The 26980-nt window shown below is 43.4% G+C and overlaps 1 protein-coding gene across 1 annotated transcript in view; it reads right to left on the minus strand.

The window, feature by feature from the left end:
- Window positions 1-9165: 9165 nt before the first annotated feature.
- Window positions 9166-26980, minus strand: part of sim1a (SIM bHLH transcription factor 1a) — a gene marked incomplete at both ends in the record, with an annotated part of 26804 nt that continues 8989 nt past the window's right edge. Inside the window, 9 exons of the mRNA XM_084053038.1 lie at window positions 9166-9884; window positions 11756-12206; window positions 13049-13241; window positions 20198-20345; window positions 22597-22703; window positions 23329-23528; window positions 24190-24275; window positions 25035-25143; window positions 25709-25798. Of these exons, the coding sequence (XP_083909164.1) occupies window positions 9166-9884; window positions 11756-12206; window positions 13049-13241; window positions 20198-20345; window positions 22597-22703; window positions 23329-23528; window positions 24190-24275; window positions 25035-25143; window positions 25709-25798 (2103 nt within the window). The remainder of the gene's footprint in view (window positions 9885-11755; window positions 12207-13048; window positions 13242-20197; window positions 20346-22596; window positions 22704-23328; window positions 23529-24189; window positions 24276-25034; window positions 25144-25708; window positions 25799-26980) is intronic.

The following is a 26980-nucleotide window of genomic DNA, read 5'->3' on the forward strand; positions in this document are numbered from 1 at the left end:
CTCCCATCTTCACCAAACTAAGCCAATATCCTCCCAAACTGAGTGATGATGACCTGAAGATCCTGGAGAAGTTTGTGGTCCTGATGTACGATCGATCGAGCACAGCTGTCAGTGTGGATGAAGCTAGATTTGACATGTTTGCCCGAAAGCAGAAGCCATATGAAGCCATTCCTCCAACGAGAGCAGCTCTGCTTCAACACACCAAACGTGCAGCGTATCAGGCCGGCTGCATATGGGGTCAATCCACCCAGCGTCAGCCAGAATCAGAAAGTCCAGCTGACTGGGGATGGAAGAAGTTTGGTGAAGAATGGCAGGTCTTCTGGACAGCCAATTCACCACTTGCAGAGAGTTGTCAAGAACTCACCAAATGTGGCTGCAAAAAAGGGTGCAGTGGAAGGTGCAAATGTTTCAAATTGGGGTTTGTCTGCACAGCACTGTGCAGTTGCAAATGTGAGTAAAACTATTTGGGCAAAAACAACATCTTGGAAAATGGTCACCATCTTCACATTTCATGTGTCTGTGATTGTTTTATTGTCAAGTGACCTTTGGAGACTGCTCCTGCCAATTTTCATGTTTGTATCATGACCTGAAAGATTATATCACTATCTGCTCTGCTAAGGAGAAGGCCATCTTGAAACAAATGGTCGCCATCTTGGATTTTTGAGTGGCCAGTGCCTTTTTCTATAAGCGTGGCCCTTACAGAGTATGTGTGCCAAATTGTATCCTTGTATCACAACCTGAAAGATTCAATCATTATCTGCTCAGCTAAGGTGGCCATCTTGAAAATAATTGGTCGCCATCTTGGATTTTTGAGTGGCCAGTGCCTTTTTCCATAAGAGTGGCCCTTAGAGAGTATGTGTGCCAAATTTCATCATTGTATCACAACCTGAAAGATTATATCAATATTTGCTCCGCTAAGGTGGTGGCCATCTTGAAAAAAATGGTCGCCATCTTGGAATTTTGAGTGGCCAGTGCCTTTTTCCATAAGAGTGGCCCTTAGAGAGTATGTGTGCCAAATTTCATCATTGTATCACAACCTGAAAGATTATATCACTATTTGCTCCGCTAAGGTGGTGGCCATCTTGAAAAAAATGGTCGCCATCTTGGAATTTTGAGTGGCCAGTGCCTTTTTCCATAAGAGTGGCCCTTAGAGAGTATGTGTGCCAAATTTCATCATTGTATCACAACCTGAAAGATTATACCACTATTTGCTTGCTTTGGTGGTGGCCATCTTGAAAAAAATGGTCGCCATCTTGGATTTTTGAGTGGCCAGCGCCCTTTTCCATAAGAGTGGCCCTTACAGAGTATGTGTGCCAAATTTCATGCTTGCATCACAAAGTGAACGATTAAGTCATTAACTTGCTGCACTATTACAGGTCAGTTGAACGGTAGTGGTGTGAGAGGGCTCTGTGTGAATGATGCACGTTTGGTCCACACGTGCAGGTGATCTGTGTGTAGGGGGAGGCATGCGTTAATCCGACAGACCTTTTCTCCGACTATGTGGCATCCGCGTGCGGTTAGGGTTAGGGTGCGGGTTTGGTTCGGGTTTACTGTTTAATGTCGGAGCACTGCGCTGTCGGAGGAATGCGCTTTGGGTGGGCAGAGTCTATTTGATGAGAGGGGCAAATCCCACGTTGCCAGAGGAAGGTTGAGCGTTGCCTAGTAGCTCAACCCGCTATCTGGGATGTCTTGCTTCAGGCGACGTCCTCTTCAGGAAGGTTTAGTAGCTGTACCTTGGCTGAGTTAGCTAACAGGCTACCTCCTCCCACTATGATGAATACAATGTCCAGCTAGCTTAGCCAACTAGCATCCAAACAGCATACCCATAGTCACAGTGAAGCTGATAAATGTCTTAGTAACTCCTCGTCGAATTCACTGTACATGAACCAGTCTAACACTTGCAACTCTACTGTACAGATTGCTTTGTCACCAATCTGGTAACTTTATACAAAAACGTGTGTTACATTCTCTTCATCAAACATTTCTCCTTCCTTCACTCTGTCTGTCTGCTCCACTCTCTCTCTTGATTGCTCATTCCCCACACCTGTGTTCACCTCTCACACACACACACACACACACACACACACACACACACACACACACACACACACACACACACTGATTACTCATGCCCTGCACCTGTGTCCAATCTCACACTCACACTCACACATACACACACACACACACACACACACACACACACACACACACTCTTCCCTTCCTTCAATAAAGTAAAATAAAATCCTTTACAGTAACAGGTAAAATAAAACATTACAGATAAATAAAAGGTGAGTATACATTTCTTTTTCTCAAACAGTAAACATGACATCAAAACTTATATATACCCAACCGGGTTACAAGCGCATCACACTGCGATGCAATTGTTGACTTGTAAATCAGTTCTGCTCTGCAAGCGACACCGTCACCGCCGCACAACGGAGTATAAATAAAATAAGCTTTAAAGATGAGTCAAAATAAATGAATTGCAGATGGTGAATAAATTAAACAAACAGTACAAATGCATTTCCCTCTGGTGTATTAGAATTGTTTTGTCAATATTTCATTCTGTGTTTGTAACAACTCTCTCTCGGCAGGGTGCGTGGTGTTGTTTGCGGTGACATTTTGGTGACATTTGAAGAAGCATATGGACTACCGTCTCAAATGGGACGGGCACACACACACCACCAGCGCCAAGATCTGGACGAGAATCAAAGATAATCCTAAAAACTAACAGTGAGGTCTGTCGTGTTGTTCCGAGGGATCAGTATCACAGACACGCTGCTATTTCCACAGCTGAGTGGGAGGTAGTGTGTGTGGAGACACAGAAACGAACATGATGACAGCAAGGAAATCTGTGAACAACTCAAACTGTGGCAGCTCCACAGCGGGGCATCCAGATTGTGTGTCTTTTTATATACTGTCCTTCACTAATTGTGTGTACCTACTGTAATTAGATTAATTATCCTAATTGGAGTGGTGTAAAGTAACTAAGTACATGTAGGGTACTCAAGTACTGTACTTAAGTACAATTTTGAGGTCTTTTTTTACTTCATTGGAGCGTTTCCAATTTTCATTACTTTTACTTCTACTCCACTACATCTCACAGACAAATATTGTACTTTTTACACCACTACAATGATTTGAAAACTTTAGTTACTAGTTACTTTGTAGATTTGGATTATTATTACAACACATACATTAACCATTTCAGCCTTTGGCTATTCGAAAATAGCCGATTTACAAGCTCTACAACGCGTCACATTGCGACAGGTTGTGAGCTTGTAGATCGGCTATTTTCAAAAGATTTTGTATACATTTTAGACATAACGATAACTTGTGGAACATTCTGCATAATGAGCACTTTTACTTTTGGTACTTTGAGTATATTTTGATGCCAATACTTTTGTACTTTCACAACATTTTGTTTCTACATCGCCATATTGATACTTTTACTTAAGTAAAAAAATGTAGTACTTTTTCCACCACTGGTAATTAGATTAGTTCTCCTAATTGGATGGCTACCTTTAAAGAACTGAAGATGGGAAAAGCTGCTTAACTTCACCACTTAAACCCTAAATACTTTGTTGACCAGAGTCCCCCAGGGGTCTATACTTGGTCCCCTCCTTTTTTCCCTTGAGACCATTATCTTAACGTCTAAACTTAACTAAAAAAATCTACCCCCCACCCAACCCCCAACTACAAGTGTTGATGAATGATGTCTAGGATATATTATTGTATATTATTGTATGTATCTAAATGTCACTATGAATTGAATACATAGGACTGCAATAGAAACAAGTCCTCAGGACTTATTTGTGTTATTCTTTTAGCCCAAGTGTATGACTGGACCCTACTGTGTGTATTCAATCAATCACTCAATCAATCTCTTTGCTGAAAATAGTCAATCTACCAGCTCACAATGTGTAGATGGGCTATTTTCATCAAATGTTGGCAGGACTTGCCCATTATGGTCAATGAAGGAAAATGTAAATGGTCTCATTTGAGCCTTTACATATTTCTCTCCAAAAAATTAATGACAAAATTTGATCTCATGCTATCAAGCCAGTTTTACACTTCTTGCACAGGCTACATGCTATTTCTTTCAGACAACTTCATTAATGACTAATTAGATGAAAAGTCTGTTCAATATTGAAATGGCAGAAAGCAGTTAAAACCAAATGATATGCAACTCGGATGTCTTTGGGTCTGTTTTGGAGATATTTTAGTATCTTATACTAACACATGGCTTGATCTCGTCCCCATCTATATCTCACACTTGGAGATGGAGGCACCATAATCCACATATCACCTAGAGCCAGACGTTATATCTGTCTGGCCGATATAACAACATATTATTATTATTATTATTATTATAAGTTATTATATCGGCCATTGACTTTGCGAATTTGACTTATCTGACTACATCAGTAACAGCAATTAAACAGCCGATGTGTCACGATTATATTTTCTTTTTCTTTCTTTTTTTTTTTTTTTCAAAATATCGGTCATCGCATCAGATCAAAAGAACCTGGAATTAGTCAAGCTCTAATCTTACCCATTTCAAATATTACACCATGCTTCTTCCAACTGTAAAATATTTACTATGTTATAAACAGCTCTGTATCTTACATGCAAGATTAACACTTCGGTTTATAGCTTTACTGTACTTGTAGTAGCTGTTGTTCTTAGGAATGCCGTGGCGTTTTCTTGTGCATGTGTGCACGAGTGCGCACGAGTGTATTCAGGTCGAAAAACCAAGAACATTCTTTGGAGGCGACAGCGGCCTCCTCACCTGTCTGGTCGCTGCCACAATGAGGAGCTCAGGTTTCCACATTGGGCATGCTCCGAAGATTAGGCCATTAACGGTCTGCCAATCTGCATTTGCTCTGGCTTGCCTTCTTCGAGGAGCCATATCGCGGCACTCAAATCCACACCTCCTGTTTGGTTACGATCTAGAGCAGGGGTCATCGATGTTTTTTCAGGCCAAGGACCCCTTTGCTAAGAGAGCGATGAAGCAGGGACCCCCCACTATATGTTGTATAAAATTGTGTCGCAGACTTTTTCATAGATTTCATAGATATTTGGATGCTAATGTTATTTTTCGGATAGTTACCGTTTTAAACCTTCAACATTTAGTCAACTTGACCCGTTGACTCCGTACTTGATCTGCTCTTTTTCCCCTCTACGCCAACTCTCCGAAAATAGCCGATCTACAAGCTCACAACGCCTCGCAGCGCGAGGCGTTGTGAGCTTGTAGATCTGCTATTTTTCGGGGCTAATGTTCCCCCGTCACACAAAGATTTGGCGGACCCCCTGTAGTAACTCTGAGGACTCCCTATAGGGGTCCCGGACCCCCTGTTGAAGACCCCTGATCTAGAGAATCTAAGCAACTGCCATGCTTTATGGGAGCATATGATCTCGGAGGCTAAAACTGCGTCGGTTTGGGATCAGAGCGCTGGTGGGAGAAGGAAGCACGCTGCTGCTGCTGCTGCTGCTGCTGCTGCTGCTTTGTGTCTCTCTGTGTTGGAGATTTGGTTCGGAATTTGGAAATGGAAAAGCATCTGTAAATGATTTGTCAGGGAAATGTCCCGGATACATGTACACGGACGGAGTGCCACAGGGAGAGAGGTCACCAAATAAACGAGTGCAGTCATTAACCTTGTGGAACCCCCCATTAGACATGCACCGCTATACACACCCTCCCCCTTCCCCACACACACACGCACACGCGCACGCGCACGCGCACACACACACACACACACACACACACACACACACACACACACACACACACACACACACACACACACATATACAGCCTGGAGAGGAAGGAGGGAGTGGAGCAGGGGTGGACTGTGTGTGTGTGTGTGTGTGTGTGTGTGTGTGTGTGTGTGTGTGTGTGTGTGTGTGTGTGTGTGTGTGTGTGTGTGTGTGTGCGCGTGCGCGTCTGCGTGTGCGTGTGCGCGTGTGCACATCTGTGTACCAAAATAATTGATCCTATATCACTTTTAGGAAACATTCAGTTAATCCAATTAGAACAGCCAATCGCTGTTACGAATCAAGTGCTTAAATGCTGATTTAAGAAGAAAGCATTGGGGCCTCCGGCTAAAAATCCTTCAGCTGTTCTGTGATGCTATGAAAACCCACTCAGGCTTTGTGTGGCTGTGTAGTTTATTGTGGAACAACTCACACACACACACAGAGAGATGATCAATGGCCTGCCCTGGCTGTGCCCCTTGGACTTGAATCTGTTCCCGGATACCTCATACTTTTGAACACAAAATCTGTCTAAACCAGATGCCCGATTGAATCAAAAGGCAAGACGTGACGAGTCGAGCTCTCGAGAGCGAAACAGACATTGCAGGCAGCCGTGGATCCTGGAGCCGTGCCGGGGGAGGAAGAAGAAGAACTAGAAGAAGAAGTGCGTTAGATGAATGGCCCCCGTCTCGCCTCCTCGCGCTGTCGATGAAGACAGGTCAGCTCTGCCTGTGAATGTGTTACCGGCGGTTGCCTGGCAACCTGTTTCCACATAACAGGTGGGGGGAGGGGGAGGGGGGCGGCTGAGAGAAATGGAGCATAGGATCTGCTGAAGAAGTGCCAGAGAGTGAAGAATAACTAGCAGGATTAAAGGCCCTTAATGCCCCTGTAATCGTTGAGGCATCGGCCAGCGGAGAGCGGCCATGCAGCCGAGCACACTGAGATGTCTACAGCAAACAGTTACACATCTACCTTACAGCCTTACTGGTCAAATCATCAGTGTTCCTTTAACCCATGAAGACCTGAGGCCGATTCTACAAAATGCCTGCTCTCAAACCTTTTCGTGCCAAGGACCCCCAAAATGAGATATATATATATAATATCTATATCTCTCTCTCTCTCTCTCTCTCTCTCTCTCTCTCTCTCTCTCTCTCTCTCTCTCTCTCTCTCTCTCTCTCTCTCTCTCTCTCTCTCTCTCTCTCTATATATATATATATATATATATATTATATATATATATTTGGCCGCAGACAACCCATCTGAAAATGTGTTTTTTTGTGTTCAGATGTACAAGCTTGCAGTGCGGTGCGGAGTGATGCGCTGTGAGCTTGTATATCTGCTATTTTTGAGAACCACTGTTCTAAACCACTGTTCTAATTCCTAGTTTTATGAAGGAAAAAATAAATAAATAAATATATATATATATATATAGAGAGAGAGAGAGAGAGAGAGAGAGAGAGAGAGAGAGAGAGAGAGAGAGAGAGAGAGAGAGAGAGAGAGAGAGAGGGAGAGAGAGAGAGAAAGAGAGAAAGAGAGACAAGATGATGGGCCCCTCATTTCTGACCCCTCCAGACCCACAAATCGTCTGGCTTAATTGGAGATCCTGCCATATCGATTTCCATCAGGGTTCTTTATTTGCCATAGCGGCCACATAACCTGGGGAAATGTAGCGCGCCTACAGCTAAAAAGTAGAGGTCTGAAATACTATCAAACTGAATCACACCCCCCCCCCACACACACACACACACACGCAAAAAATATATAACGCTATAACATTTCTGTCTTTCAATCATTTGAGATTGTGTTATACTTCCATTTTGATGTATTTTCGTCTCATCGCAATGTGATTTCAAAGGCCAACAGGCTTTGGGCCTGTTAATTGTTTTGCTTTCCCCACTTAAAATGCATTTGACACACAGTTCTCTTTGCAAAAAGGATTTTGTTTATTTTGATTTCTTGTAGATTCTTGTATCAGTCAAAAAAACACACTCAATATGCAAGCAGAGTCAGACTTTTTGATTGCAGCTATATTTCAAAATCATAAAAGAAACATTTACTCAATAAATACAATTTTTCTTTTGCCCTTGTGCTTGAACGTGGTGTGTTTTTTTTTTCTTCTTTCCTTCCTAAGCTTATGTACAGTAGATCATAAATAACTTTAAAAGAGGGCACACGTTCCAGGCTTTGGACAAAACAAAACAAAAACGAAAAAACAACAACTCTAAAAATCCAAACTTGTATAAATATAAGTTCATCTGAGGGGTGTCGAGGGACTTTATCAAGAAAGGAATTCAATGGAACGCCTGATACGTGTCATACAAACATGCCGGGCGAATAACAGCAACAAACAGCTGCTTTGACAGACACGTCTGACAACTGACACCGGGCTCAGAACTGGGATCCATCATGACAAACGTAATTAAGCTGCCTTAATTGGCATCCAACAGGTCAAATTGCATATTGCTAAATGTGTTGCAGCCGCGTCGCTCTCTCCGCGCACAGTCGCTGCGGCTGAACCCCTCACAAATGATTACTGCACCTGTCACTGACGGGTAGAAAAGTTGTTTTATTGTCATATCTCCCCTTGTTTGCTTTTGGCGTCCTCTGTATTTCTGCTCCTGTCTCTAATTTACGGGGCTTGCCGGCTAGCAATGTGTTGTTTTTCATTACCCTCTCAATCAAAAGGGAGCGGACGTTTTCCTACGCCATGTTTATTTACTGCAATTTACGACACATGCCTGGCCGCCAGGAATAGACCTTAGACTGAGGCAGCTGACATCAATGCGTTGCCCATTGAAATATCCACTGCAATAAGCGTCGGTAGGATTCTTGACGCTCCGTAACATTTATAATATTCTTCCCCTCTTTCGTGCTCCTGTCATCTTATCTGTTCAGTAGATACACACACTGAATGCTCACTCTATCCTCCTCCTTCCACTGCCACTGTTTGACTTTATACTCCCCCTCCTGCGATGCCGGGGACGAGAGGGAAAAGGAACACAAACAGAATGGGTTTGCATATTCTTTCACGTCTTGCGGAGTTTCTAACGCGACAAAAAGAGGCTCATGATGCTTTCGTTTTGGGAACCGAAGTCGTGATGTGAGCAGATGATTCATCTGCATAGCTACAAAGTGCACCGCAGGGAAACCCTGCCGTCATCTCACCCTCGCTATAGGGTCGAAACGGGGGTGGGGCTGGGATCCCTCTTCCCCGTAACTCCGCCTCTGATAGTGCAAAAAGGGTCAATCGGGTCTGCGAGAAAGAACGAAAAAATGACACCAACAAAATGGAACGGTTGAGATGAGTGGGATCTTAGGCCAGGCTCACAGATTAAAAAGGGGAAAGGGGGGTTGGGACAGGCTGAGGCTGCATGGATGTCAAACCCCCGGCAGTGGGGTTGACGGGCGCTAGCTGCCGTTGGTGATGATGACGGAGGTGCTCTTGTGTCCCGGGGGCTGCTCGGCCTGCATGCGGTGCAGGTGAGGCGGCATGTCGTAGGGGGCGGGGCCGGTGGCCGTGGAGGTGCAGTAGCCCCGGAGGCTCTCGGCGTCGTAGAGGTGCTCCAGGGCGTAGCCCGTCAGGGAGTAGCCGGCGTGCTTGTCCAAGTAGGGCCGCGGGTGGGGGTGGGACGGGTAGAGGGCCGGGGCAGGGGTGGGGGAGGCCGAGCAGGGGCCCGTTCGACCCATAGGATGGTGCAGAGGCTGGGGGAGAGGGGACATGTCCGTCTGGAGGTAGTCCTTGGGGTTGTGGAGGCGTTCGGACCCCGGGCTGCTGATCCTGGAGAGAGGCGCGGGACTCTGGATGGGGCTGATCACCTGACTCAAACCCCGGCACACCGCGCTCTGCAGGGGCCCCTGGCCGTACTCGGAGGTGAAGCAGGGGCCGGGGCCCTTGGGCAACCCGTTGGCCGGCGCCAGATGGGCGTCGTGCAGGGGGCCCTTGCGCAGCTGCAGCCGACTCTCCTCGTCCTTGATCATCTGCTGCGTCGCTCGGATCAGCGTCTCGATCTTGCTGGGCTCCTGCGGGCTGGAGCGGTACTGGTCGCCGCGGTAGCGGTCCCCCGAGTCGCTGGCGGAGCCCCCGTCTGGAGAGCTGACCACGCTGTCCTCGTCCCAGTGACCCCGACCTGCGGAAGGGACGCAACGACAGCTCAGGGGACTGCTATGTCACCACAATGTTAACCTCATATCCTCACATCAATGACAGCATGAGGGGACTGCTATGTCACCACAATGTTAACCTCACATCCTCACATCAATGACAGCATGAGGGGACTGCTATGTCACCACAATGTTAACCTCACATCCTCACATCAATGACAGCATGAGGGGACTGCTATGTCACCACAATGTTAACCTCACATCCTCACATCAATGACAGCATGAGGGGACTGCTATGTCACCTGCTATGAAGGGGGTGGGGCCGCTGACAGTATGGACAGGAGGCGTCCCGTAGCGGGGGAGGGGCTCGCCCAGGTGCGCTCATCAGTAGTGCTAACATTAAACTGCTACTCAGTGAAACAAACATGGCGACTGCAGCAAGTAACTCTACGCCATCAAACGCAGTTGCTATGTGTCGTGCTTGTTTATATTGTTCAGTGCAAGTTCCGCGGTACATTTATCTTTCAATTTTGCAAATAGATATAAATTGTTCTCATTTTGGCTTGCACCCGGTCACCACTCAATCGAAGTTTGCCACTCATTCTGCCCAACGCTTCAAATGAGAGTTTCAGCAGATTTCATCCAGTGGCTAACCCTGTTGTTACTGTAGCTTCCTAGAGTCTAAACTAGACAGTCGGACAGCATCGGGGTCACAGTGATCCCTTACAAAAAATATTCTAATTATCCCACTGTGAGCCCATTGTGCAACCTCTTTTGCAGTACAACATTCCCAGAACCAATCGGATCTAAACGTACCACAAACATTCGAGAGCCCCCTCTATTTCTCGCCACAACTCGGCCCCAACTATTTTGTCATAGTAGGTCTGGTTCTAAAATATAGAAGTGTCCTCTCCCAGATCAGTTTTCCTTTCTATTCATTCTCAAATACCATGATGATAACTATATCAACAACAGCAACCAGATGATAAGTTCACCGTGTGATTTCAAATTGTTATGTGTTATGTTGTCTTGTACTTCCGCCCATTCTCCTTCTGAACTGCACTCTGACTGGCTTGAAATTGACCGAATGGACTCTTTAGAGATTGTTCCTTATGCAGACTACTTTACCTACGCAGACCAATTTCCTTATGTGGACTACTTTCCCTGTCTCACCTGCATGTGAGACATTTTTTTGCACAAAGTCCTATGCTCTGTTGTGACTATTGCTGCACACATCTAAACGTACTGCTATTTGGATACAAAATGTATTTACTGCTGCTTCCCTTTTCTGTAAACTACAAATAATGGTACTTGTACTAAAACATTATTTCACTTTGTTAAACCTGTGACGTTACCTCACCCCTTAGCAGTCCTCTCCTTGAAACCCTTCATGTCGCCTTTTTTTGTTTGATAGATGCTAGTTTTGTTCCATACAGAAATATGTTGGTTACTTGTTCACATGTTTTTGTTTTCGTCATTTTCTCTTGACCACAAATGTCAAGTATGTTATTTAGACAGATGCTAGATTAGTTTACCTGGCATTCTAGTTTCTCTGAGGCATTGTTCTCTTTGCACTGTCCTTAAGTGATTATTTACCTTGCTGTTTGTTGTCCAGGGTTCATGCTTAGGCTTCTCTGCTTACTCTGATCTCGCACTTGTAAGTCGCTCTGAATAAATGCCTAAATAAATAATAACTTAGTAAATACATTATTAGGCAATGTCCAACCACTGATTATGTTTTTGGGGGCCCCTGACCTCTTCTGTGAGGTCCAACTACAGTCAGAAAAACACACAGCAGGCTACCCCTGATTCTCAGAACCACTGCTGTTTCAGGGGCTGACCGCACCTGGTGTACTGCAGGCTTTAGAGACTACACGCCGATGACAGTGGGCCTTACCATGGAGGTTGTGGATGGCTGTGATGTGGGGCATGCTGCTGTTGTCATATCCCTCTCTGTTGTTCTCCAGGGAGCCCTTATTGGCCGAGGGGAGGACGGAGCGCGCGGTACCCCACCACGCCTCCCTGCCCGTCTGGGGGGTTCCCAGGAAGTAGCGTCCCGCCTCGCATCGCCCCCGCTCACACGGGGCGTTACCGTGAGCGTGCGTACTGTGAAGGGGCGCGTGGCCGTCGGTGGGCAGCGCTTGGTGGTGGTGGTGGTGCTCCTCAGAGAGGGACAGGCCGTAGCAGAGACCCCGCGGCTCAGGGAACTGTCTGTAGACGCAGGAGGCCTCCATCAGGCCCTCGCCCTGCTCCAGCAGCTGTGGGGAGGCGGAGTCCGCCAGCGGGCTGCCGCCCCAGGGGCTGTTGTCCTGGTCCGACTCGGAGCGCTCCGCCTGGAAGCCGGGATACTGGAGTCGAGGGAACAGTGGGGGATGGGACCATAATGACATCATGTTATGAGATTGCCGTCACACTTTTCCTTTCTTTTTTAAACTTCTTCCTATATTGAAATTGGCTTAAGGGAGGGTCGGCCGGCGGGCAGGCGGACGGACGGACCACGGCGTCACGCTCATGTCACTATATAGTACCTTTATTGAAAGGATAACGCCTTGTGATGTATCATCTTGTTTTCGAGAGGGTCCTTATCACAAAAATACAGAGAGTACAATAGACAGAACAATACAACAAAAACATCCACAAGGACAACTTCACAAAAACAAAAGCTTTCCTGAAACCAGTCGCTCCCACCCCACCTGATTACCCACAAAGTAAAAGACTTTATGCGTGAATGACACTATGACTCAGCCATGACCATATAAGGAGTTCCCACTGCAGCTACTCCCAAATATGGAGTGTGTTGTCTAACCTCAATGTGTCGTCGTGGCATCAGGCGCAAACAAATCAGTCAGCTCCATATATGGGCACAAAAGAGGGCATACCCATGTATGGGCATATACTGATGACATCAGCGATCTCCATATATAATATGGGCATAAAAGGGACGAGGACTGACAGATACAGAGATCTTCATATATGGGCATATTGGTCGGATCGGCGGTGCGAGGTAGGTGTGAGGGCTGTCTAGTTTAGAGAAAGTGTCATTACGTTTCACACGTTTCTTGTCACTTTTCTTGTGGATCTGCTACTTTAGCTACTTTCAAATTTGAAAAAAAGTAACAGTTTTGGACAGTTTCCCACCCAACAAAGACCCAACATGCAGGGCCCCACTTCGCCCAGTAGGAATCCTCACCTGTGTGTACGGGGAAAGCCTGGCCTTGGCCTTGGGCCGGGAGGCGCGGCTCTTGGCGGTCCTGCGGTTCTCCGTCAGGCTGCTGCTGGTGGTGCTGGTGGTGGTGGTGGTGCTGTTGGTGTTGTTGTAGGGGAAGTGGGCTTTGGACGTGACCTGATCCAAAGACAGCTGGAGGCCTTTGTACTCTGTGTCCCTGTAGAGGAGCAAAGCAGAGGACACACAGCTCACAATACTTACTATCCACCAAGATGTTTTTTCCTGAGCGCAGCGCATGTTTTTCATTGTTTATAATGGGAGCGCCGTGTTTTTGGAAACTCCAGCAGCTTGGCGTTGTGTTGTGCACGTGCAACGCTTTTCCCTGCCTGCCGAAAGCTGAAATATTTTCAACTCGGGCGCCTGGAAACGCTTTTAGGCGAGCGCCTAGGCGTTTTCAGCCAAGGAAAAAGCCCAGTGGACACGGGGCCTTAATGAAACTTCTTTCCCCAAAAAATGTATGCCCTTCTTCACGGTACAAGAGCGTCACGCAAAAGTAGCGAAAATATAAGTGGTAATAAGTAAAAATCTATCTGCGGGTTTTACAAATAATGAAACGAATGAAAAGTATTAACAAGAGCTTGTGAGTAAATAATCAAACTACATTTGATCCATTGGAACATAGGTAAAAAAAAGAAAATCAATTCCCTGAAAACTTACGATGTTTGGACATGCAAGGTTTACGTCCGACAGCGACGCCATGATGGTTAGGTGTCACGCGCTCAGAATCAGATCCGATGGGATCAGATTTAATGTAGTCTCTAATTACACACATGGAAAGATGCCAGCCTCTCCGTGGGGCCTACTGTTTATCAAAGAGAGCGCAAACAAGCCTCTGTGTGCTGGGGGGGATTCTATTTTCCTCTAGGTGCAGAAACCCATTAACATCTGTTTAGCAATTAGAACGTCACATGTTGGATGAAGAGGGGAGCGGTGTGTGCGTGCGTGCGTGCGCGCGAGCGCGCGTGTGTGTGTGTGTGTGTGTGTGTGTGTGTATGTAGGGGTTTTTTTGTGGAGGGAGAGGGAAGGGGGCTGAAGGGGTGTTGTGATGCTTGTTTTTCGTGGAGGATTGTAGCAAGGCCTATAACAAACAAAGTGCAGAGAGGGGGGGGGGGGGGGGGGGCTTAGGTTTGCCCAGTCAAATACACAGGGAGATTAAAGGCTATGTGTCTCTGGCTAAATCAAGCCCACAGGAAGAAGAAAACCTGGACTGCTTCATGGCTGCAGGCAGCAGCCAGCAGCATATACTGGGAAATGGGAATTGATTTCTGGGTATAGGAGCACTGATCCTGTATGGATCGGGCCTGGGATGATGAATCCACTTTGAGACAACAGAGAGAACCCTGGACAGGGTTTACCCATGACAAATACCCATCCATCCATCCATCCTCTCTCTGGCGGTGTGTTCCTTGTGTGCGTGTGCACGGGAGCACACACACGCAGGTTTGTATTTCTGTACTTGTGAGGATATCAACATTTGAGGACAGAATTGAAAATGGTGGAAAAGCTCACAACACGTTGTGAGGTTGTAGATCTGCTATTTTCCGGCGTGCTACACCGGCGTGTGTAACTATAAATCAGCCTTAACTCCAATCCTAACTGGAAACTCTTAGCCTAACATTAAAGGGATGATGAACTTTAGTAGAGCGTGGCAATGATATGAGTCTAAATACTGTCCATCATCTTAATCTATGGTGAAACATAATCACACTTTGAAATGAATGTGAGCAAAGGGGACCAATTAGTCCATATACGTTTTTTTGCCCACTGGCGTCTTTGTCAATTACTTCCATCAAATGTAATAAGTGAATAAGTTTACACAAATCACATTCTGTGATTTTGAGACATATTTCATCATATAATGACAGTGAGTATTCTATTTACAAAGAAGCAACAGATAAAGATTGACAGTAGTTTTAATATAATCTCATATCATAGCCATGTAATCAACCCACGGTTCTATCAAAGTTCAACATTGCTTTAACCCTTTCGCTAACTTAATGTAATTCTGACCCCAGGTTTTCTTCTTTCTTCTTTCTATTCTTGTGAAGGCATTCCGGTCACACACACACACACACACACACACACACACACACACACACACACACACACACACACACACACACACGTAACCATACTTTTATCGGCACCCAGAAGACTCGCCCCAAAACACAGTCGCCCCCCAGCGGTTTTTGTGTTCTTGTATTTGTTTTGCTGAGGTTATAAGGTTAGGAATAAGGTTAGGGTTAGGCATAGTTTTGAGGTTACGTTCAGGAATAAGGTTACGTTTAGCAATAAGGTTAGGTTTACTTGGTGACGAGCGTTCCGAGGTCGCCGGATTTGACGACGGGGCGAGTGTGTTTTGGGGCGAGCGTTCTAGTATTCCTTTTATCAGTAACATTTGCATCAATGTTGCATCACAGCGCCCAGGGTATTGCCTAAGGGAAGTGGAGATGTTAGCCGTAGCGGTGGCAAGCCAATAGATCCGGAAGGCCCAGAGGTTATCGGCGCTAAACACACACTGGGGGTTCACGCACAGGTGAAGTGTCCCGACACCTGTTTTAATCAGGTGTCACCTATTCTCTGCTACCGGGTGAATCAACACTCCGACTGGTGATAACAGTGAAGCTAACAAAGGCCTGAATAGTTGTTTTGTGACTGTGAAACCATGGCTCACGGTTTGTGTGCGACAAATGTGTGGGCCAGTGGTGGGAAAAGTACTCACATTTATTACTTAAGTAAAAGTATCAATACAGCAATGTAGAAATGCTCTAGATACAAGTAAAAGTCTGGAATCAAAAATGTACTTAAAAGTAAAAGTATTGGTATCAAAAGTACTTAAAGTGCCAAAAGTAAAAGGACTCATTATGCAGAATGTCCCATTTCACAATTGTTTTCAAAGTTTTAAAATGTGTCGAAATCTTTCGAAAATAGCAGATCTACAAGCTCACAATGCATTGTGAGCTTTGTAGATCGCCTATTTTCAAATGGCCGAAATGTATACAGAGCTGAAGTGGTTAATGTATGTTTTGTAATAATAATCAAAATCTACAAAGTAACTAGTAACTAAGTTTTCTAATAATTATAGTGGAGTAAAAGTATACTATTTGCCTCTGAGGTGTAGTGGAGTAGAAGTACTGAAAACTGGAAATACTCTTGTAATATATTCCATGGGTGTCCATGTGATTATACCTTACTGTAAAAAGAGAAATCATCTCCGCATGACTCAGACCAATAAAGCATTTCAACACGCGTTTTGAAAACGAGAGAAAAAGGGGACGTGCCCATGGTCCACAAAGTCCCCATCCATGCAGGCTGGAGGCTGTAAACGCTCATCAACTTTACAGCCTATCAATTAAAAGGCCATAAACGCGGAGCCGCTGTGGATTTGAGGTGGGAGGCAGCAGAAATGTGTGTCAAGATGTTCCCCGGCCTGTGTTCAGCCCGGATTCTAACAAGCCCTCCTCCGCTTAAAGGAGTTTTTTTTATGGGGCCTGCTTCACTCATTGCACCGGCTTTGTACGTCTGTGAAATATGCACAGCGAGGAATATGAATCCACATGAATAAACAATAGCCTCATATACTTCACAAATATACTGCGTAATGTATTCTCCGTCGAACATCGGTGTTGCGTCGTCACCGTAGCGGAAATATCAGATTTACAAGCTCACAGCGCATGGCGTCCGCCCTGAGCTATTTTTGGCACGCGATGATGCCATATCATACGACACAATATACATCAGCCTTAAAACTACTGGACTATTAGCCACCAGTTATAATCTCTGGCATGTTTACAGTGTGATTTAACAAAAGAATGGAATGGAAAGCGAAGGCGCGTATAATGAGGCGTTCAGTTAACCCATTTAGACCGGGAACACATCTGTGTGTCATTTTTTTGATGTTTTTGTCATTTTTTTTGTCATTTTTTAAAGGATTTTTTTGGTCATTTTTTGGTAATTTTTTTGTCATTTAGTTGTTGTTTTTTTAAACTGTATTTAGAAGACATTTGTAAAAATCCCCAGAAGCAAAGATTTGAGTTCACTTTGAAAATAATATATATTCAAAAGATTTGCACAAATTTTCACGATTTAAAAAAAATAGCAGATCTACAAGCTAGGGGTGTGCCGATATATCGTCCCGCGATATATCGCGATACGTTTTCGCGACGATATGTATCGTTTTGGGAAAAATTTTTTTTTTTTTTTTTTTTACAATCATAATAATCAGGCATGCAAACGGCCCCGAAGTGAAAAGAGTGACAACATGTTTTTTTTTCGGGTCAGGTGTCATACTATTTGGATTCAAAACGGCTATTGTAGCTGAAAAGCTACAAGTTTGCATGTCTGAATAATGCAAAAACAGAATTATTTGTTTGCATTTTCTTTTTTTCTCCTCCATATATTTTCATAATAAAAAAAGTGCGTATCGTATCGTATCGAAATCGTATCGAAGTTGTGAGCCAAATATCGTATCGCATCGTTTCGTGAAATTAGTGTATCGGCACACCCCTACTACAAGCCCATAGCGCGGCACTCGGTATTTTTGAATAGCCCAAAGAAACCTAAAAAATGACAAAGATTCTCTCCCGGTCTGAAATGGTTAAGAACCCAGCGCTGTTAGGACTATTTGCGTTTTGATAAAGTTGTTCCAGCTTCAATCTCAGTGCCGAGAGATAGGCTTCACCAGTGGGCTCAGCTTTAAAACCCTTCGGCAGGCAGGCAGGCAGGCAGCGGCTGCCATTCTTTTAGACAAACTGTGCCAAGGGGCCAAAGTGACGCCTCCTTGGCGCGGCCCACGGCAGGTAACAGCCAACACATGTGCACACATAGCGAACGTGGTAACAATGACCTCAGTGACACACAGCTGGCATACCACCCAACTCCACTTGGCACACACGCCAGAGAATGCACGTCCGTCCGTCTGTCTGTCTGTCTGTCTGTCTGTCTGTCTGTCTGTCTGTCTGTCTGTCTGTCTGTCTGTCTGTCCGTCCGTCCGTCCGCTTTCACAGAGCAGAACGAAAGCAATTTCAGGACTCTGGCAATCAGTGATGGAAGAAGTACAAACATGTGTTACTTAAGTAAAAGTATCAATACCACAATGTAAAAATACTCAGTTACTAGTAAAACACAAATCAAGCACAAAACACAAATAAAGCTCATAACACGTCGCGACACGTTGTGAGCTTGTAGATCAGCTATTTTCAAATAGCTGATATTTAAGTAAGTATTTATATACAGCCGAAGTGGTTAATGTATGTTTTGTAATAATAATCCAAATCTACAAAGTAACTAGTAACTAAACGTTTTCAAATAATTGCAGTGGAGTAAATAGTACAATATTTGCCTTTGAGTTGTATAGGAGTAGAAGTAAAAGTACTTAAAAGTGGAAATACTCCAGTAAAGTAAAGGTACCTCAAATGTTTGTACTTAAATACAGTATTTGAGTACATGTACTTATAGTGACTTTCCACCACAGCAAGAAAGCAATTTCAGGAATCGTCTGGACTATCAATGTTGTGTCCCTTTTATTCAAAACAAACAAACTTATTTTTTTTTACAATCTACTACACCGATAACAAACAAGAAGTACGTGTAATTAAAAATAATAATAGCTCTCGTGACTTGATACGGGCCACTTTTCGCCCCAAAAACTAAACTTAAAAACCTCACCACTGTTTTCCACCAACCTGCCAAAAACTAGGCTTCTACAAACATGCGCCGTGTTTCCAATTAACCTTCAGTTAATTGCTTTACAGTGGTGGTTTACATAAATCTCTAGTACCAATACTCATTATCTTATCAAAAGGAGGAGATGACAGCACTGTAGAAGTGTATGCAGCTGCCAGACGAGAGACTATACGCTCACGTCACGTCACACACCAAAGTGCTCCATATCGCAAATGAAGTTGAGCACTTTGAATATGTGAAGAACATGTCAGACGCTGTAAAAACAATCGTCGTATATTTCAGTGACTTTCAGTGCAGCGCTACGGTTCGGTTTATTGCTCTCTTTGTATGACAGGATTCGATCTACTTGAGCAGTGGATTTATGTATTATGGCACGGACCCCCCATTTGATTATTATTTATCGTCTCTGAGACGACCAAGAACATGTTTTATTATTAGACATGATTATATGGTCTGTCATTTGGTCTACAATTCCTTGTAGCCTACTGTCGTAGATGTTCCGTAGCTATTAGAGATGACAATAAAAATAGATATTTATTGTAAGTTCTCTAATTATATTTCATTGCACATGACATAATGGTGAAGATTAACTATCAAGATGAGAAAGAAGCTAAAAGACACACAAGAATAAAAACCTGCACACGAAACGTTACCAAGTAAAATTGCATTTGGGAGCAGCAATACTGGTGTGCAGATTTTTATTCTTTTAGATGAACTATCAATCATTTAGCTGAGGACCCTCTGGAACCCCCATTGGAACCCTGGGGGTCCCTGGTACCTCACGCTGAGAACCACTGTCTGTACCAGAGGACTAGCCTGTATCCCAGAAATATCCTGTGTGTTCTGTGTGAAAGTGTAAAAAGAAATGTCATATTTACACTCTTGTTGAGTTGAAAGGAACACTATGAAACGGTAGCTCTAGTGTTGGGGTAATGAAGGCAGGTACTACCAGTGGTGTAAAATAACTAAGCATATTTACTCAAGTAATGTTCAATTACAAGTACAATTTTGAGGTACTTCTACTTTACTAAAGTATTTCCACATTTCTATACTTTTACTTCTACTCCACTGCATCTCAGAGGCAATTATTATACTTTTACTCCACTGCAATTATTTGAAAACTTTAGTTACTAGTTACATTAACCACTTTAGCCCTATTTTATACATAGGCTATTTGAAAATAGCCGATCCGCAAGCTCACAACGCGCCACGATGCGAGCTTGTAGATATGCTATTTTCAAACATTTAGTACTTTTACTTTTGGTACTTTAAGTATATTTTGATGCCAATACTTTTGTACTTTTACTTAAGTAACGTTTTGAACACAGGCCTTTTACTTGCAACAGAGTATTTCTACATTGCAGTATTGATACTTTTACTCAAGTAAAACAATGTGAGTACTTTTTTCCACCACTGGGTACTACTCACGTCAGGACGTAGTTGACGCTGACGATACAGTGGGGTCTGGAGGACCGGCTGTTGTGCACGATGGTGGCGTAACTCTGCACCCACACCCAGCCACCCGGCTTGGCCAGGAAGCGGTAGTACTTAGTGGTCACCTGTCCCTTCACCAGCACTGGAGAGAGAAACACACATGAAACGTAAGGATTATTGAAAAGAAAAGACACGTTGGAAGAAATATGTAAAAAAGTATGTTTGTTGAGCCTTGTCTCGTTGTTGAGATGCAATGTTTTTTTTATAAAAAAAAAGTAAATTATCCTACAATTTTGTAACCCATTTTCTCACCCACAGCCCTATTCTGGGCGCCGTCTTACCCATTATCCATAAACTTCTTTGCCATTTTTTACTACTTTGAAAAACATTTTCAAGTAGTTCAAATAGCCAATCTACATCGACACATTGTGAGCTTGTAGATTGGCTATTTCAACTATTTCAAAATGTTTTTCAAAATAGTAAGAAATGGCAAAGAAGTTTAGGGATAATGGGTAAGACGGCGCCCAGAATAGGGCCGTGGCAGTGCCAATTGCCTATGTAATCCGGGGCGCTACTCTCCCTCTGCCAGCCTAGGGAGAGCCCAGAACTGAGCTCATGCCTCCTTCAATGCATGAGGAGCTAGCAAGTTGAGATGCAATGAGCATCTCAATGCAAATTGCAAAAGCAAATTTCAAATATCTCAATTTTACACTGAAAATAACATTTTATATGATCACAATTAGAACAAAGAGAAAATATCCTGGGTTCACGCAGGAAACATTTGCAGGTGCTGAATCTGTTTATATTATTCTTCTGGAACTTCCAGAAAAATAAATGCGGAAAAAAGAAAAGAAAAGAAAGAAAAGAAAAGAAAGAAAGAAAAGGAAAGAAAGAAAGGCGAACAGTTAAAAGCTACAAATCATGGTTTGTGGTTCATAATTTTGACCAAAGAAATATCATAACTCAAAAAGTATATGCGCCGTAGCAAGAAACACTTTCACGGTGGGAAGAAGTTGGCTGGAGTATAAAATGTCACTATTCTACTAAATAATAGCCGAAAGGAAACCCTGCTTTAAAACATGAAGGAGGAGCACATACAGTTATACAACTGGGGAGAAAATAAACTGGGATGGAATAATTCATGTTAAAGGAGTAGTTCACCCAAAAAAAATACTTTCAGTAAACAGTTGCACACCCCATGAAGCCTTGAATTCATGGAGATTGTTTTTGGTGTTGTTGCATCCCTGAGCCGGTGGAAAGATGCTAATGTATCCGATAGGAGTCTCTTTGAGTATCCTACCGGAAATACACCCGGTATTGACTCAGGAATGCATCAAAAACAAAAAAGATCTCCATGAATTCAAGGCAGAAATAATTGATAGAAAATAAGATTTTTTGGGGGTGAACTATTCCTTTAATGTTTACAGGCCATAACAACAATTATGAAGTATTTCAGTAATTGCATGATTTTGGGTGTACTGTAAAATTGGTCGTTCATAATGTGGGGAAGATATCTACAAATTGACATCATAGATGAATGATGTCATAGAGTGGGCTCAAATTTCGTCTCTGTCGGGTGGAAACCTCATATGTCCAAAAATGTAACTTTTCAGGATTCTAATTCAAATATAGCAAAAGTAGCAAATCTACAAGCTCACCTTCGAGCTTGTGGATCTGCTAGTTTTTATGTTTTAGTGTGACGCTGTAGTATGATCAAGTAGGGCGTTAATTTATGAAAAAAACACAAAAAGTTAAAATATGGAGATAAGAGGTTTCTGCCCGACAGTAACGATAATTTACCGTGACACAACATGGCGTAATGTGACTTAAGCAAGGGTTCTCATTCTCAAACGTTTTCAATTCAAGGATCCCCCCCCTCCATAACTGTGTGTACAAACTGAACCAAATGGACTCTTACAGGCTGCATAATGTGCCGTGACAAAACACGACGTAACGTGAAAGCGTAACTCAACATAACGTGACGCAAACGAGCGCTTCTCAAATGGGTCAATTATTTTAATGTTTGTATTCATTATTAATTATCAATAAATTATTAGTAGCTCTGTGTGTACAAAAACAAACGAACCGTAAGCGGGTTCAGTTTGGTTCCATTTCTTCACTTTCAGAGTCACAGACCTGTAAGGGTCCATTTCAGAACCCCTTCGAGGAACCCCCCTCGGGGTCCCCATGGACCCCAACTTCGAGTATGCCACCGACTTAAAGCGACAGCGTAGTGACGTAATGTAGCCATAACACCACACGTCATCATCTTTTAAAGAGCAACGCTGTGTGTGCGCGCGCGTGCGTGCGCGTGTGCGTGTGTGTGTGTGTGTGTGTGTGGGGGGGGGTGGTTTGCGAGTAAGTGTAGGAAGAGCAAAACAAACCTAACTCACACAAGTGGTGTGCACATCTGAGGTGGAAGGAGTCACAGCTGTGGACGTGGTGATAGAGGGTCTTCTCTATCAGGTCCTGTGGCTCGTAGCCTGTCAGCTCGGCCACCCTGCGGGAGCACACACACACACACACACACACACACACACACACACACACACACACACACACACACACACACACACCATCAGTGCACAGGTCCCCGGGGAGCCCTGGGGGGATCTGCCGCGTCGCCTTCCTGCCTGCCCTGCCTTGTACTCGCATCAGCTCAGACGTTGTAGGCACAAACACACAGCATATGCGCGTGCAAACATCCCAGACACATAAACACACACAGCTCACACAATAAATACATATATGCATGATGCCCTAGCACACATGCAGACACACATACGTACATGTGCATGTTTCTATACACCACGTGTACACACATGAATGCGTGCACACACACACAAAATTTGCAGAAGCTTATGCGCACGCACGGTCGCACGCACACCCACACACACACACACACACACACACACACACACACACACACACACACACACACACACACACACACACACACACACACACACACACACACACACACTCGTTTACATTACTATACTTGTGAGGACAATCAACGTTTTAGGATGGTGATATTATGAATTATTTCTTGCAGCATGAATTCCAACATGAATCATTTACTAATTGTAAACTCTAAAAACTTCACAAGTCACGCACGCACGCACCGTGAATCAAGGAAGATGAGCTTCATGTCGAGGCTGGCTCTGAACATGAACATATTGCTGTGCAGCTTGATCTCGGTCACGGCGCTGGGGGGCAGCGAGTGGCCCACCGCCACCAGACCCACGTTCTGGTAGCAGCCGTCAAAAGGAGACATGTCCAGGCTGTACTGTCGGATCTTCAGGTACCCGCTGCAGTGAATCACCTGGACAAAGACAATCCAATACCAGGTCATTATTTGCCTTGGCTTATGACTTGTCTTAAGTACCAGGTCTTAGTACTTAACTTAACTTAACTTAAGACCAGAGGGTGTGGCCAATGCTATTTGGCTGTTTTGCGTGGCCAAACAGCATTGGCCACGCCTCCAGGTCTCAAGTTAAGTCATAAGACCTGGTAGGCTACTTAAGACACGCAAAGTAGAACCCATACATCAAATGTGACAGCTAGTGTAATGTCTCAGTAATCTATATAAACCAAGAACCTAACATCACTGCGTCTTTTTTCCTGCATAGTGCAGGCTATTGTATAGGGTGTATACTGGAGTATTTTGTTCGTAATTGATGGTGCTTTTTGTGAATATTTGTGGTTATTCTTCCTATGACAGTATACTTCTCTCACTCTGTACCTCGCTGGATCAATAAAGGTCTATCTATTTAACTCCTCCACGTCCTATGTTTTGATCGGTTACATGTTGGCCAAAGAAATACTGAATTTGCTCGACGTGTGGATTAGCTCTCATAAATTCTAAAAGAAAAACATAGAAAATAATGTGAGAGGGCAAAATAAGGGCTTCCTATTTGAGACTTTCTCTATCAATAAATGGCACTTAAAACAATGGCAGTATATAGGGTCCTGTATGTACCCACCTTGTAGCCACCGCAGGTGAGGCCAGCGTTTCTTTTAGCGAGGACACATTTCATCCTCAGGAAAAAGGAGCGTTCCATCTCATATTCTAAAGTGAACAAATAGAGGGGAAGAGAGCAAACAAGGACATTAGGCACCATCGCTCTGTCCACCGTGTTTACGCTATGTGTTCTGTACATAATATGTCTGGGACGTAGCTTATACAGCATCGCTGTCGGGCAGAAACCTCGTATCTCCATGTTTCAACTATTTATGTGTTTTTTTTTTCCCAGCAATGTAATACCCTACTTCGCCACGCTATAGTGTCACATAAAAGTAGCAAAACTATCCGATCTATAAGAACAGAACCTGCCACGTTGTGAACTTGACGATCTGCAATTATTTGCTATTTTTGAACAATGAATTAACCCATCGATACCTGGAACGCATCTGTGTCACTTTAGATTTCTTTGGCTATTCAAAAATAGCAGATCTACAAGCTCATAGCGCGGCACCGAGTGCCGTGCTATGAGCTTGTAGATCTGCTATTTTTGAAAAATCTTGAAAAAATATTTTTTAGATTTTTTTCCAAAAACTGTAAGGATTTAGATTTTTTTAAAGAATCGCCTCAGGTCTTAGTGAAAGTGGTGAAGTCTGTCTGGATTTTTATACATATTGAACCAATGAAAAAAAAAAGAGCTATGACATGATCTAACAACTACATTTGATACGTTGGAACACAGTTCATTTTTTCCCCCTATTTTTCCCAGTTCTGGACATACAAGTTTTTTCCACCATGCAGGACAGCGCCGACATGGTGAAAGGTCAGAGCAGACGTACAGTACGTGCCTCATGGGGATTTCTTTACCTTGGACAAAGTGCGAATGGCAAGGCTGGTGTGCGGTCAGGACGGCTGTCATTTCGTCGTGGTCAGCAGGGTGGATGTACTCATAGATGCTGTTCCCCGTCAACTCTACCTATTGAAACAACGACCGTTCATCTCAGAAAATGCGACATCATATGTACTCAGTGGTGGAACGTAACTAAGTACATTTACTCAAGTACTGTACTTAAGACACTTTTCAGGATTTTTTACTTCACTGGAGTGTTTCCAATTATCAATACTTTTACTTCCACTAGATCCCTGAGGCAAATACGTTTTACTCCACTACAATTATTCGTACTAGTTACTTGGTAAAACATACATTAACCACTCCAGCCATGGCTATTTCAAAATAGCCGATCTACAAGCTCACAACGCGCCGCAAGCTTGTAGATTTGCTATTTCCAAAGGATTTTTTAATTATAGGCCTACATTTGGTAACATGTGAAATGGGATATTGTGCATAATGAGTACTCCTAGTACTTTTACTCAAGTAAATTTTGAATTCTGAACTTCTACTTGAAACAGAGTATTTCTACATTGCAGGATTGATACTTTTATCTAAGTGATTTTGTTTGTACTTTTACCACCACTGCATATACTAAGCATAAACAATAATAGTGCAAATTACACAAGCCATACATGCCGTACATACATACCTGCGACAGGCCCAAATGCACAGATGCGGTTTCAGATATGTACATTATTTTCCCATCTGGAGCAACGACAAAAATGAACCCATCCAACGTCTGAAAAAAAAAAAAAAACGTATGACGTTGAATAATATATAAAAAGATGAAGGATAGTTCATTATAGCACAAGCAACGAGGTTAGATCAATTTGACTTGTAATTAAAGCCTGTCATCATCTGCAGATAGACAATTAATTTTCTTGATTGATATTTCTATAGGCCTAAACTACTGGAAATAAATGTATTTTTAGTCTTACTACGGGGCTAATTAATGTGGATGCCGATAGGTATAACCACAGTAGTAAATAGCCTATATATTATATGAGACAATACACCAGTTCGTAGAAGTGGAACAGAGTGCAAAAAGGATAACTTATTTTCTAATTAATGAAATGAGGTTAATTACATAGGCCTTGATAAAACACTGTGTATGTAATAGCTCTCATTAGTATCATACATAAAAGTAATTATAATGACAAAACACCAATATAATAATGATAATAACAATTATACTATCATTACTATGATTATTATTATTATTATGTTCCAGCCTCATTGAAGAGTTACAGAATTACACTGACCCAATGGAAACAAGCCATAGGCTTTCTTGGGTTTAAATCCTCTTAGCAGACCTGTATTGAATTGTACTTTCCTGTGCCTTTTGCACGCTGCTAATAAAGTATTCAATCAATCAATTATTCAATTGTTTTAGCTTATTTTTCGTATCATTGTTTTTGGACCACAATGAAAGAAGTCTTTGGCTTTTTGTGATTATGCATTTGGCTTTTTTATGTAGGCTACATGCTGTATACTTTTGAAACTGTGAATGGCATGATTTAGTTGCGCACGATTTTTTGTTTTAGCTTTAATCTCGTCGTATTTACAGTAATGCTCCACTTCTTTTGGCTAGGAGTAACATGTGCTGGGCTAGGGTTGTGTGTGTGTGTGTGTGTGTGTGTGTGTGTGTGTGTGTGTGTGTGTGTGTGTGTGTGTGTGTGTGTGTGTATGTGTGCGTGTGCGTGCGTGCGTGCGTGCGTGCGTGTGGGTATAATAAGTAGAGAGCGCAGAACGTAGAGGAGAGGAGAGGAGAGGAGAGGCACCGCGCGTGACTGTGAATGCATTCAATGCATTTCCCGACTTAAAGCCACAGAATGAGAGGCAGCGGGAGACAAAATCATTGCCCCTTAAAATATGCATGTGGTGCTAGAGAACATGAATAACATGACAATAATAGTATATA

This window comes from Gymnoscopelus microlampas, assembly GCF_963454915.1.
Source record: "Gymnoscopelus microlampas genome assembly, chromosome: 3".
Taxonomy (NCBI): Eukaryota; Metazoa; Chordata; class Actinopteri; order Myctophiformes; family Myctophidae; genus Gymnoscopelus; species Gymnoscopelus microlampas.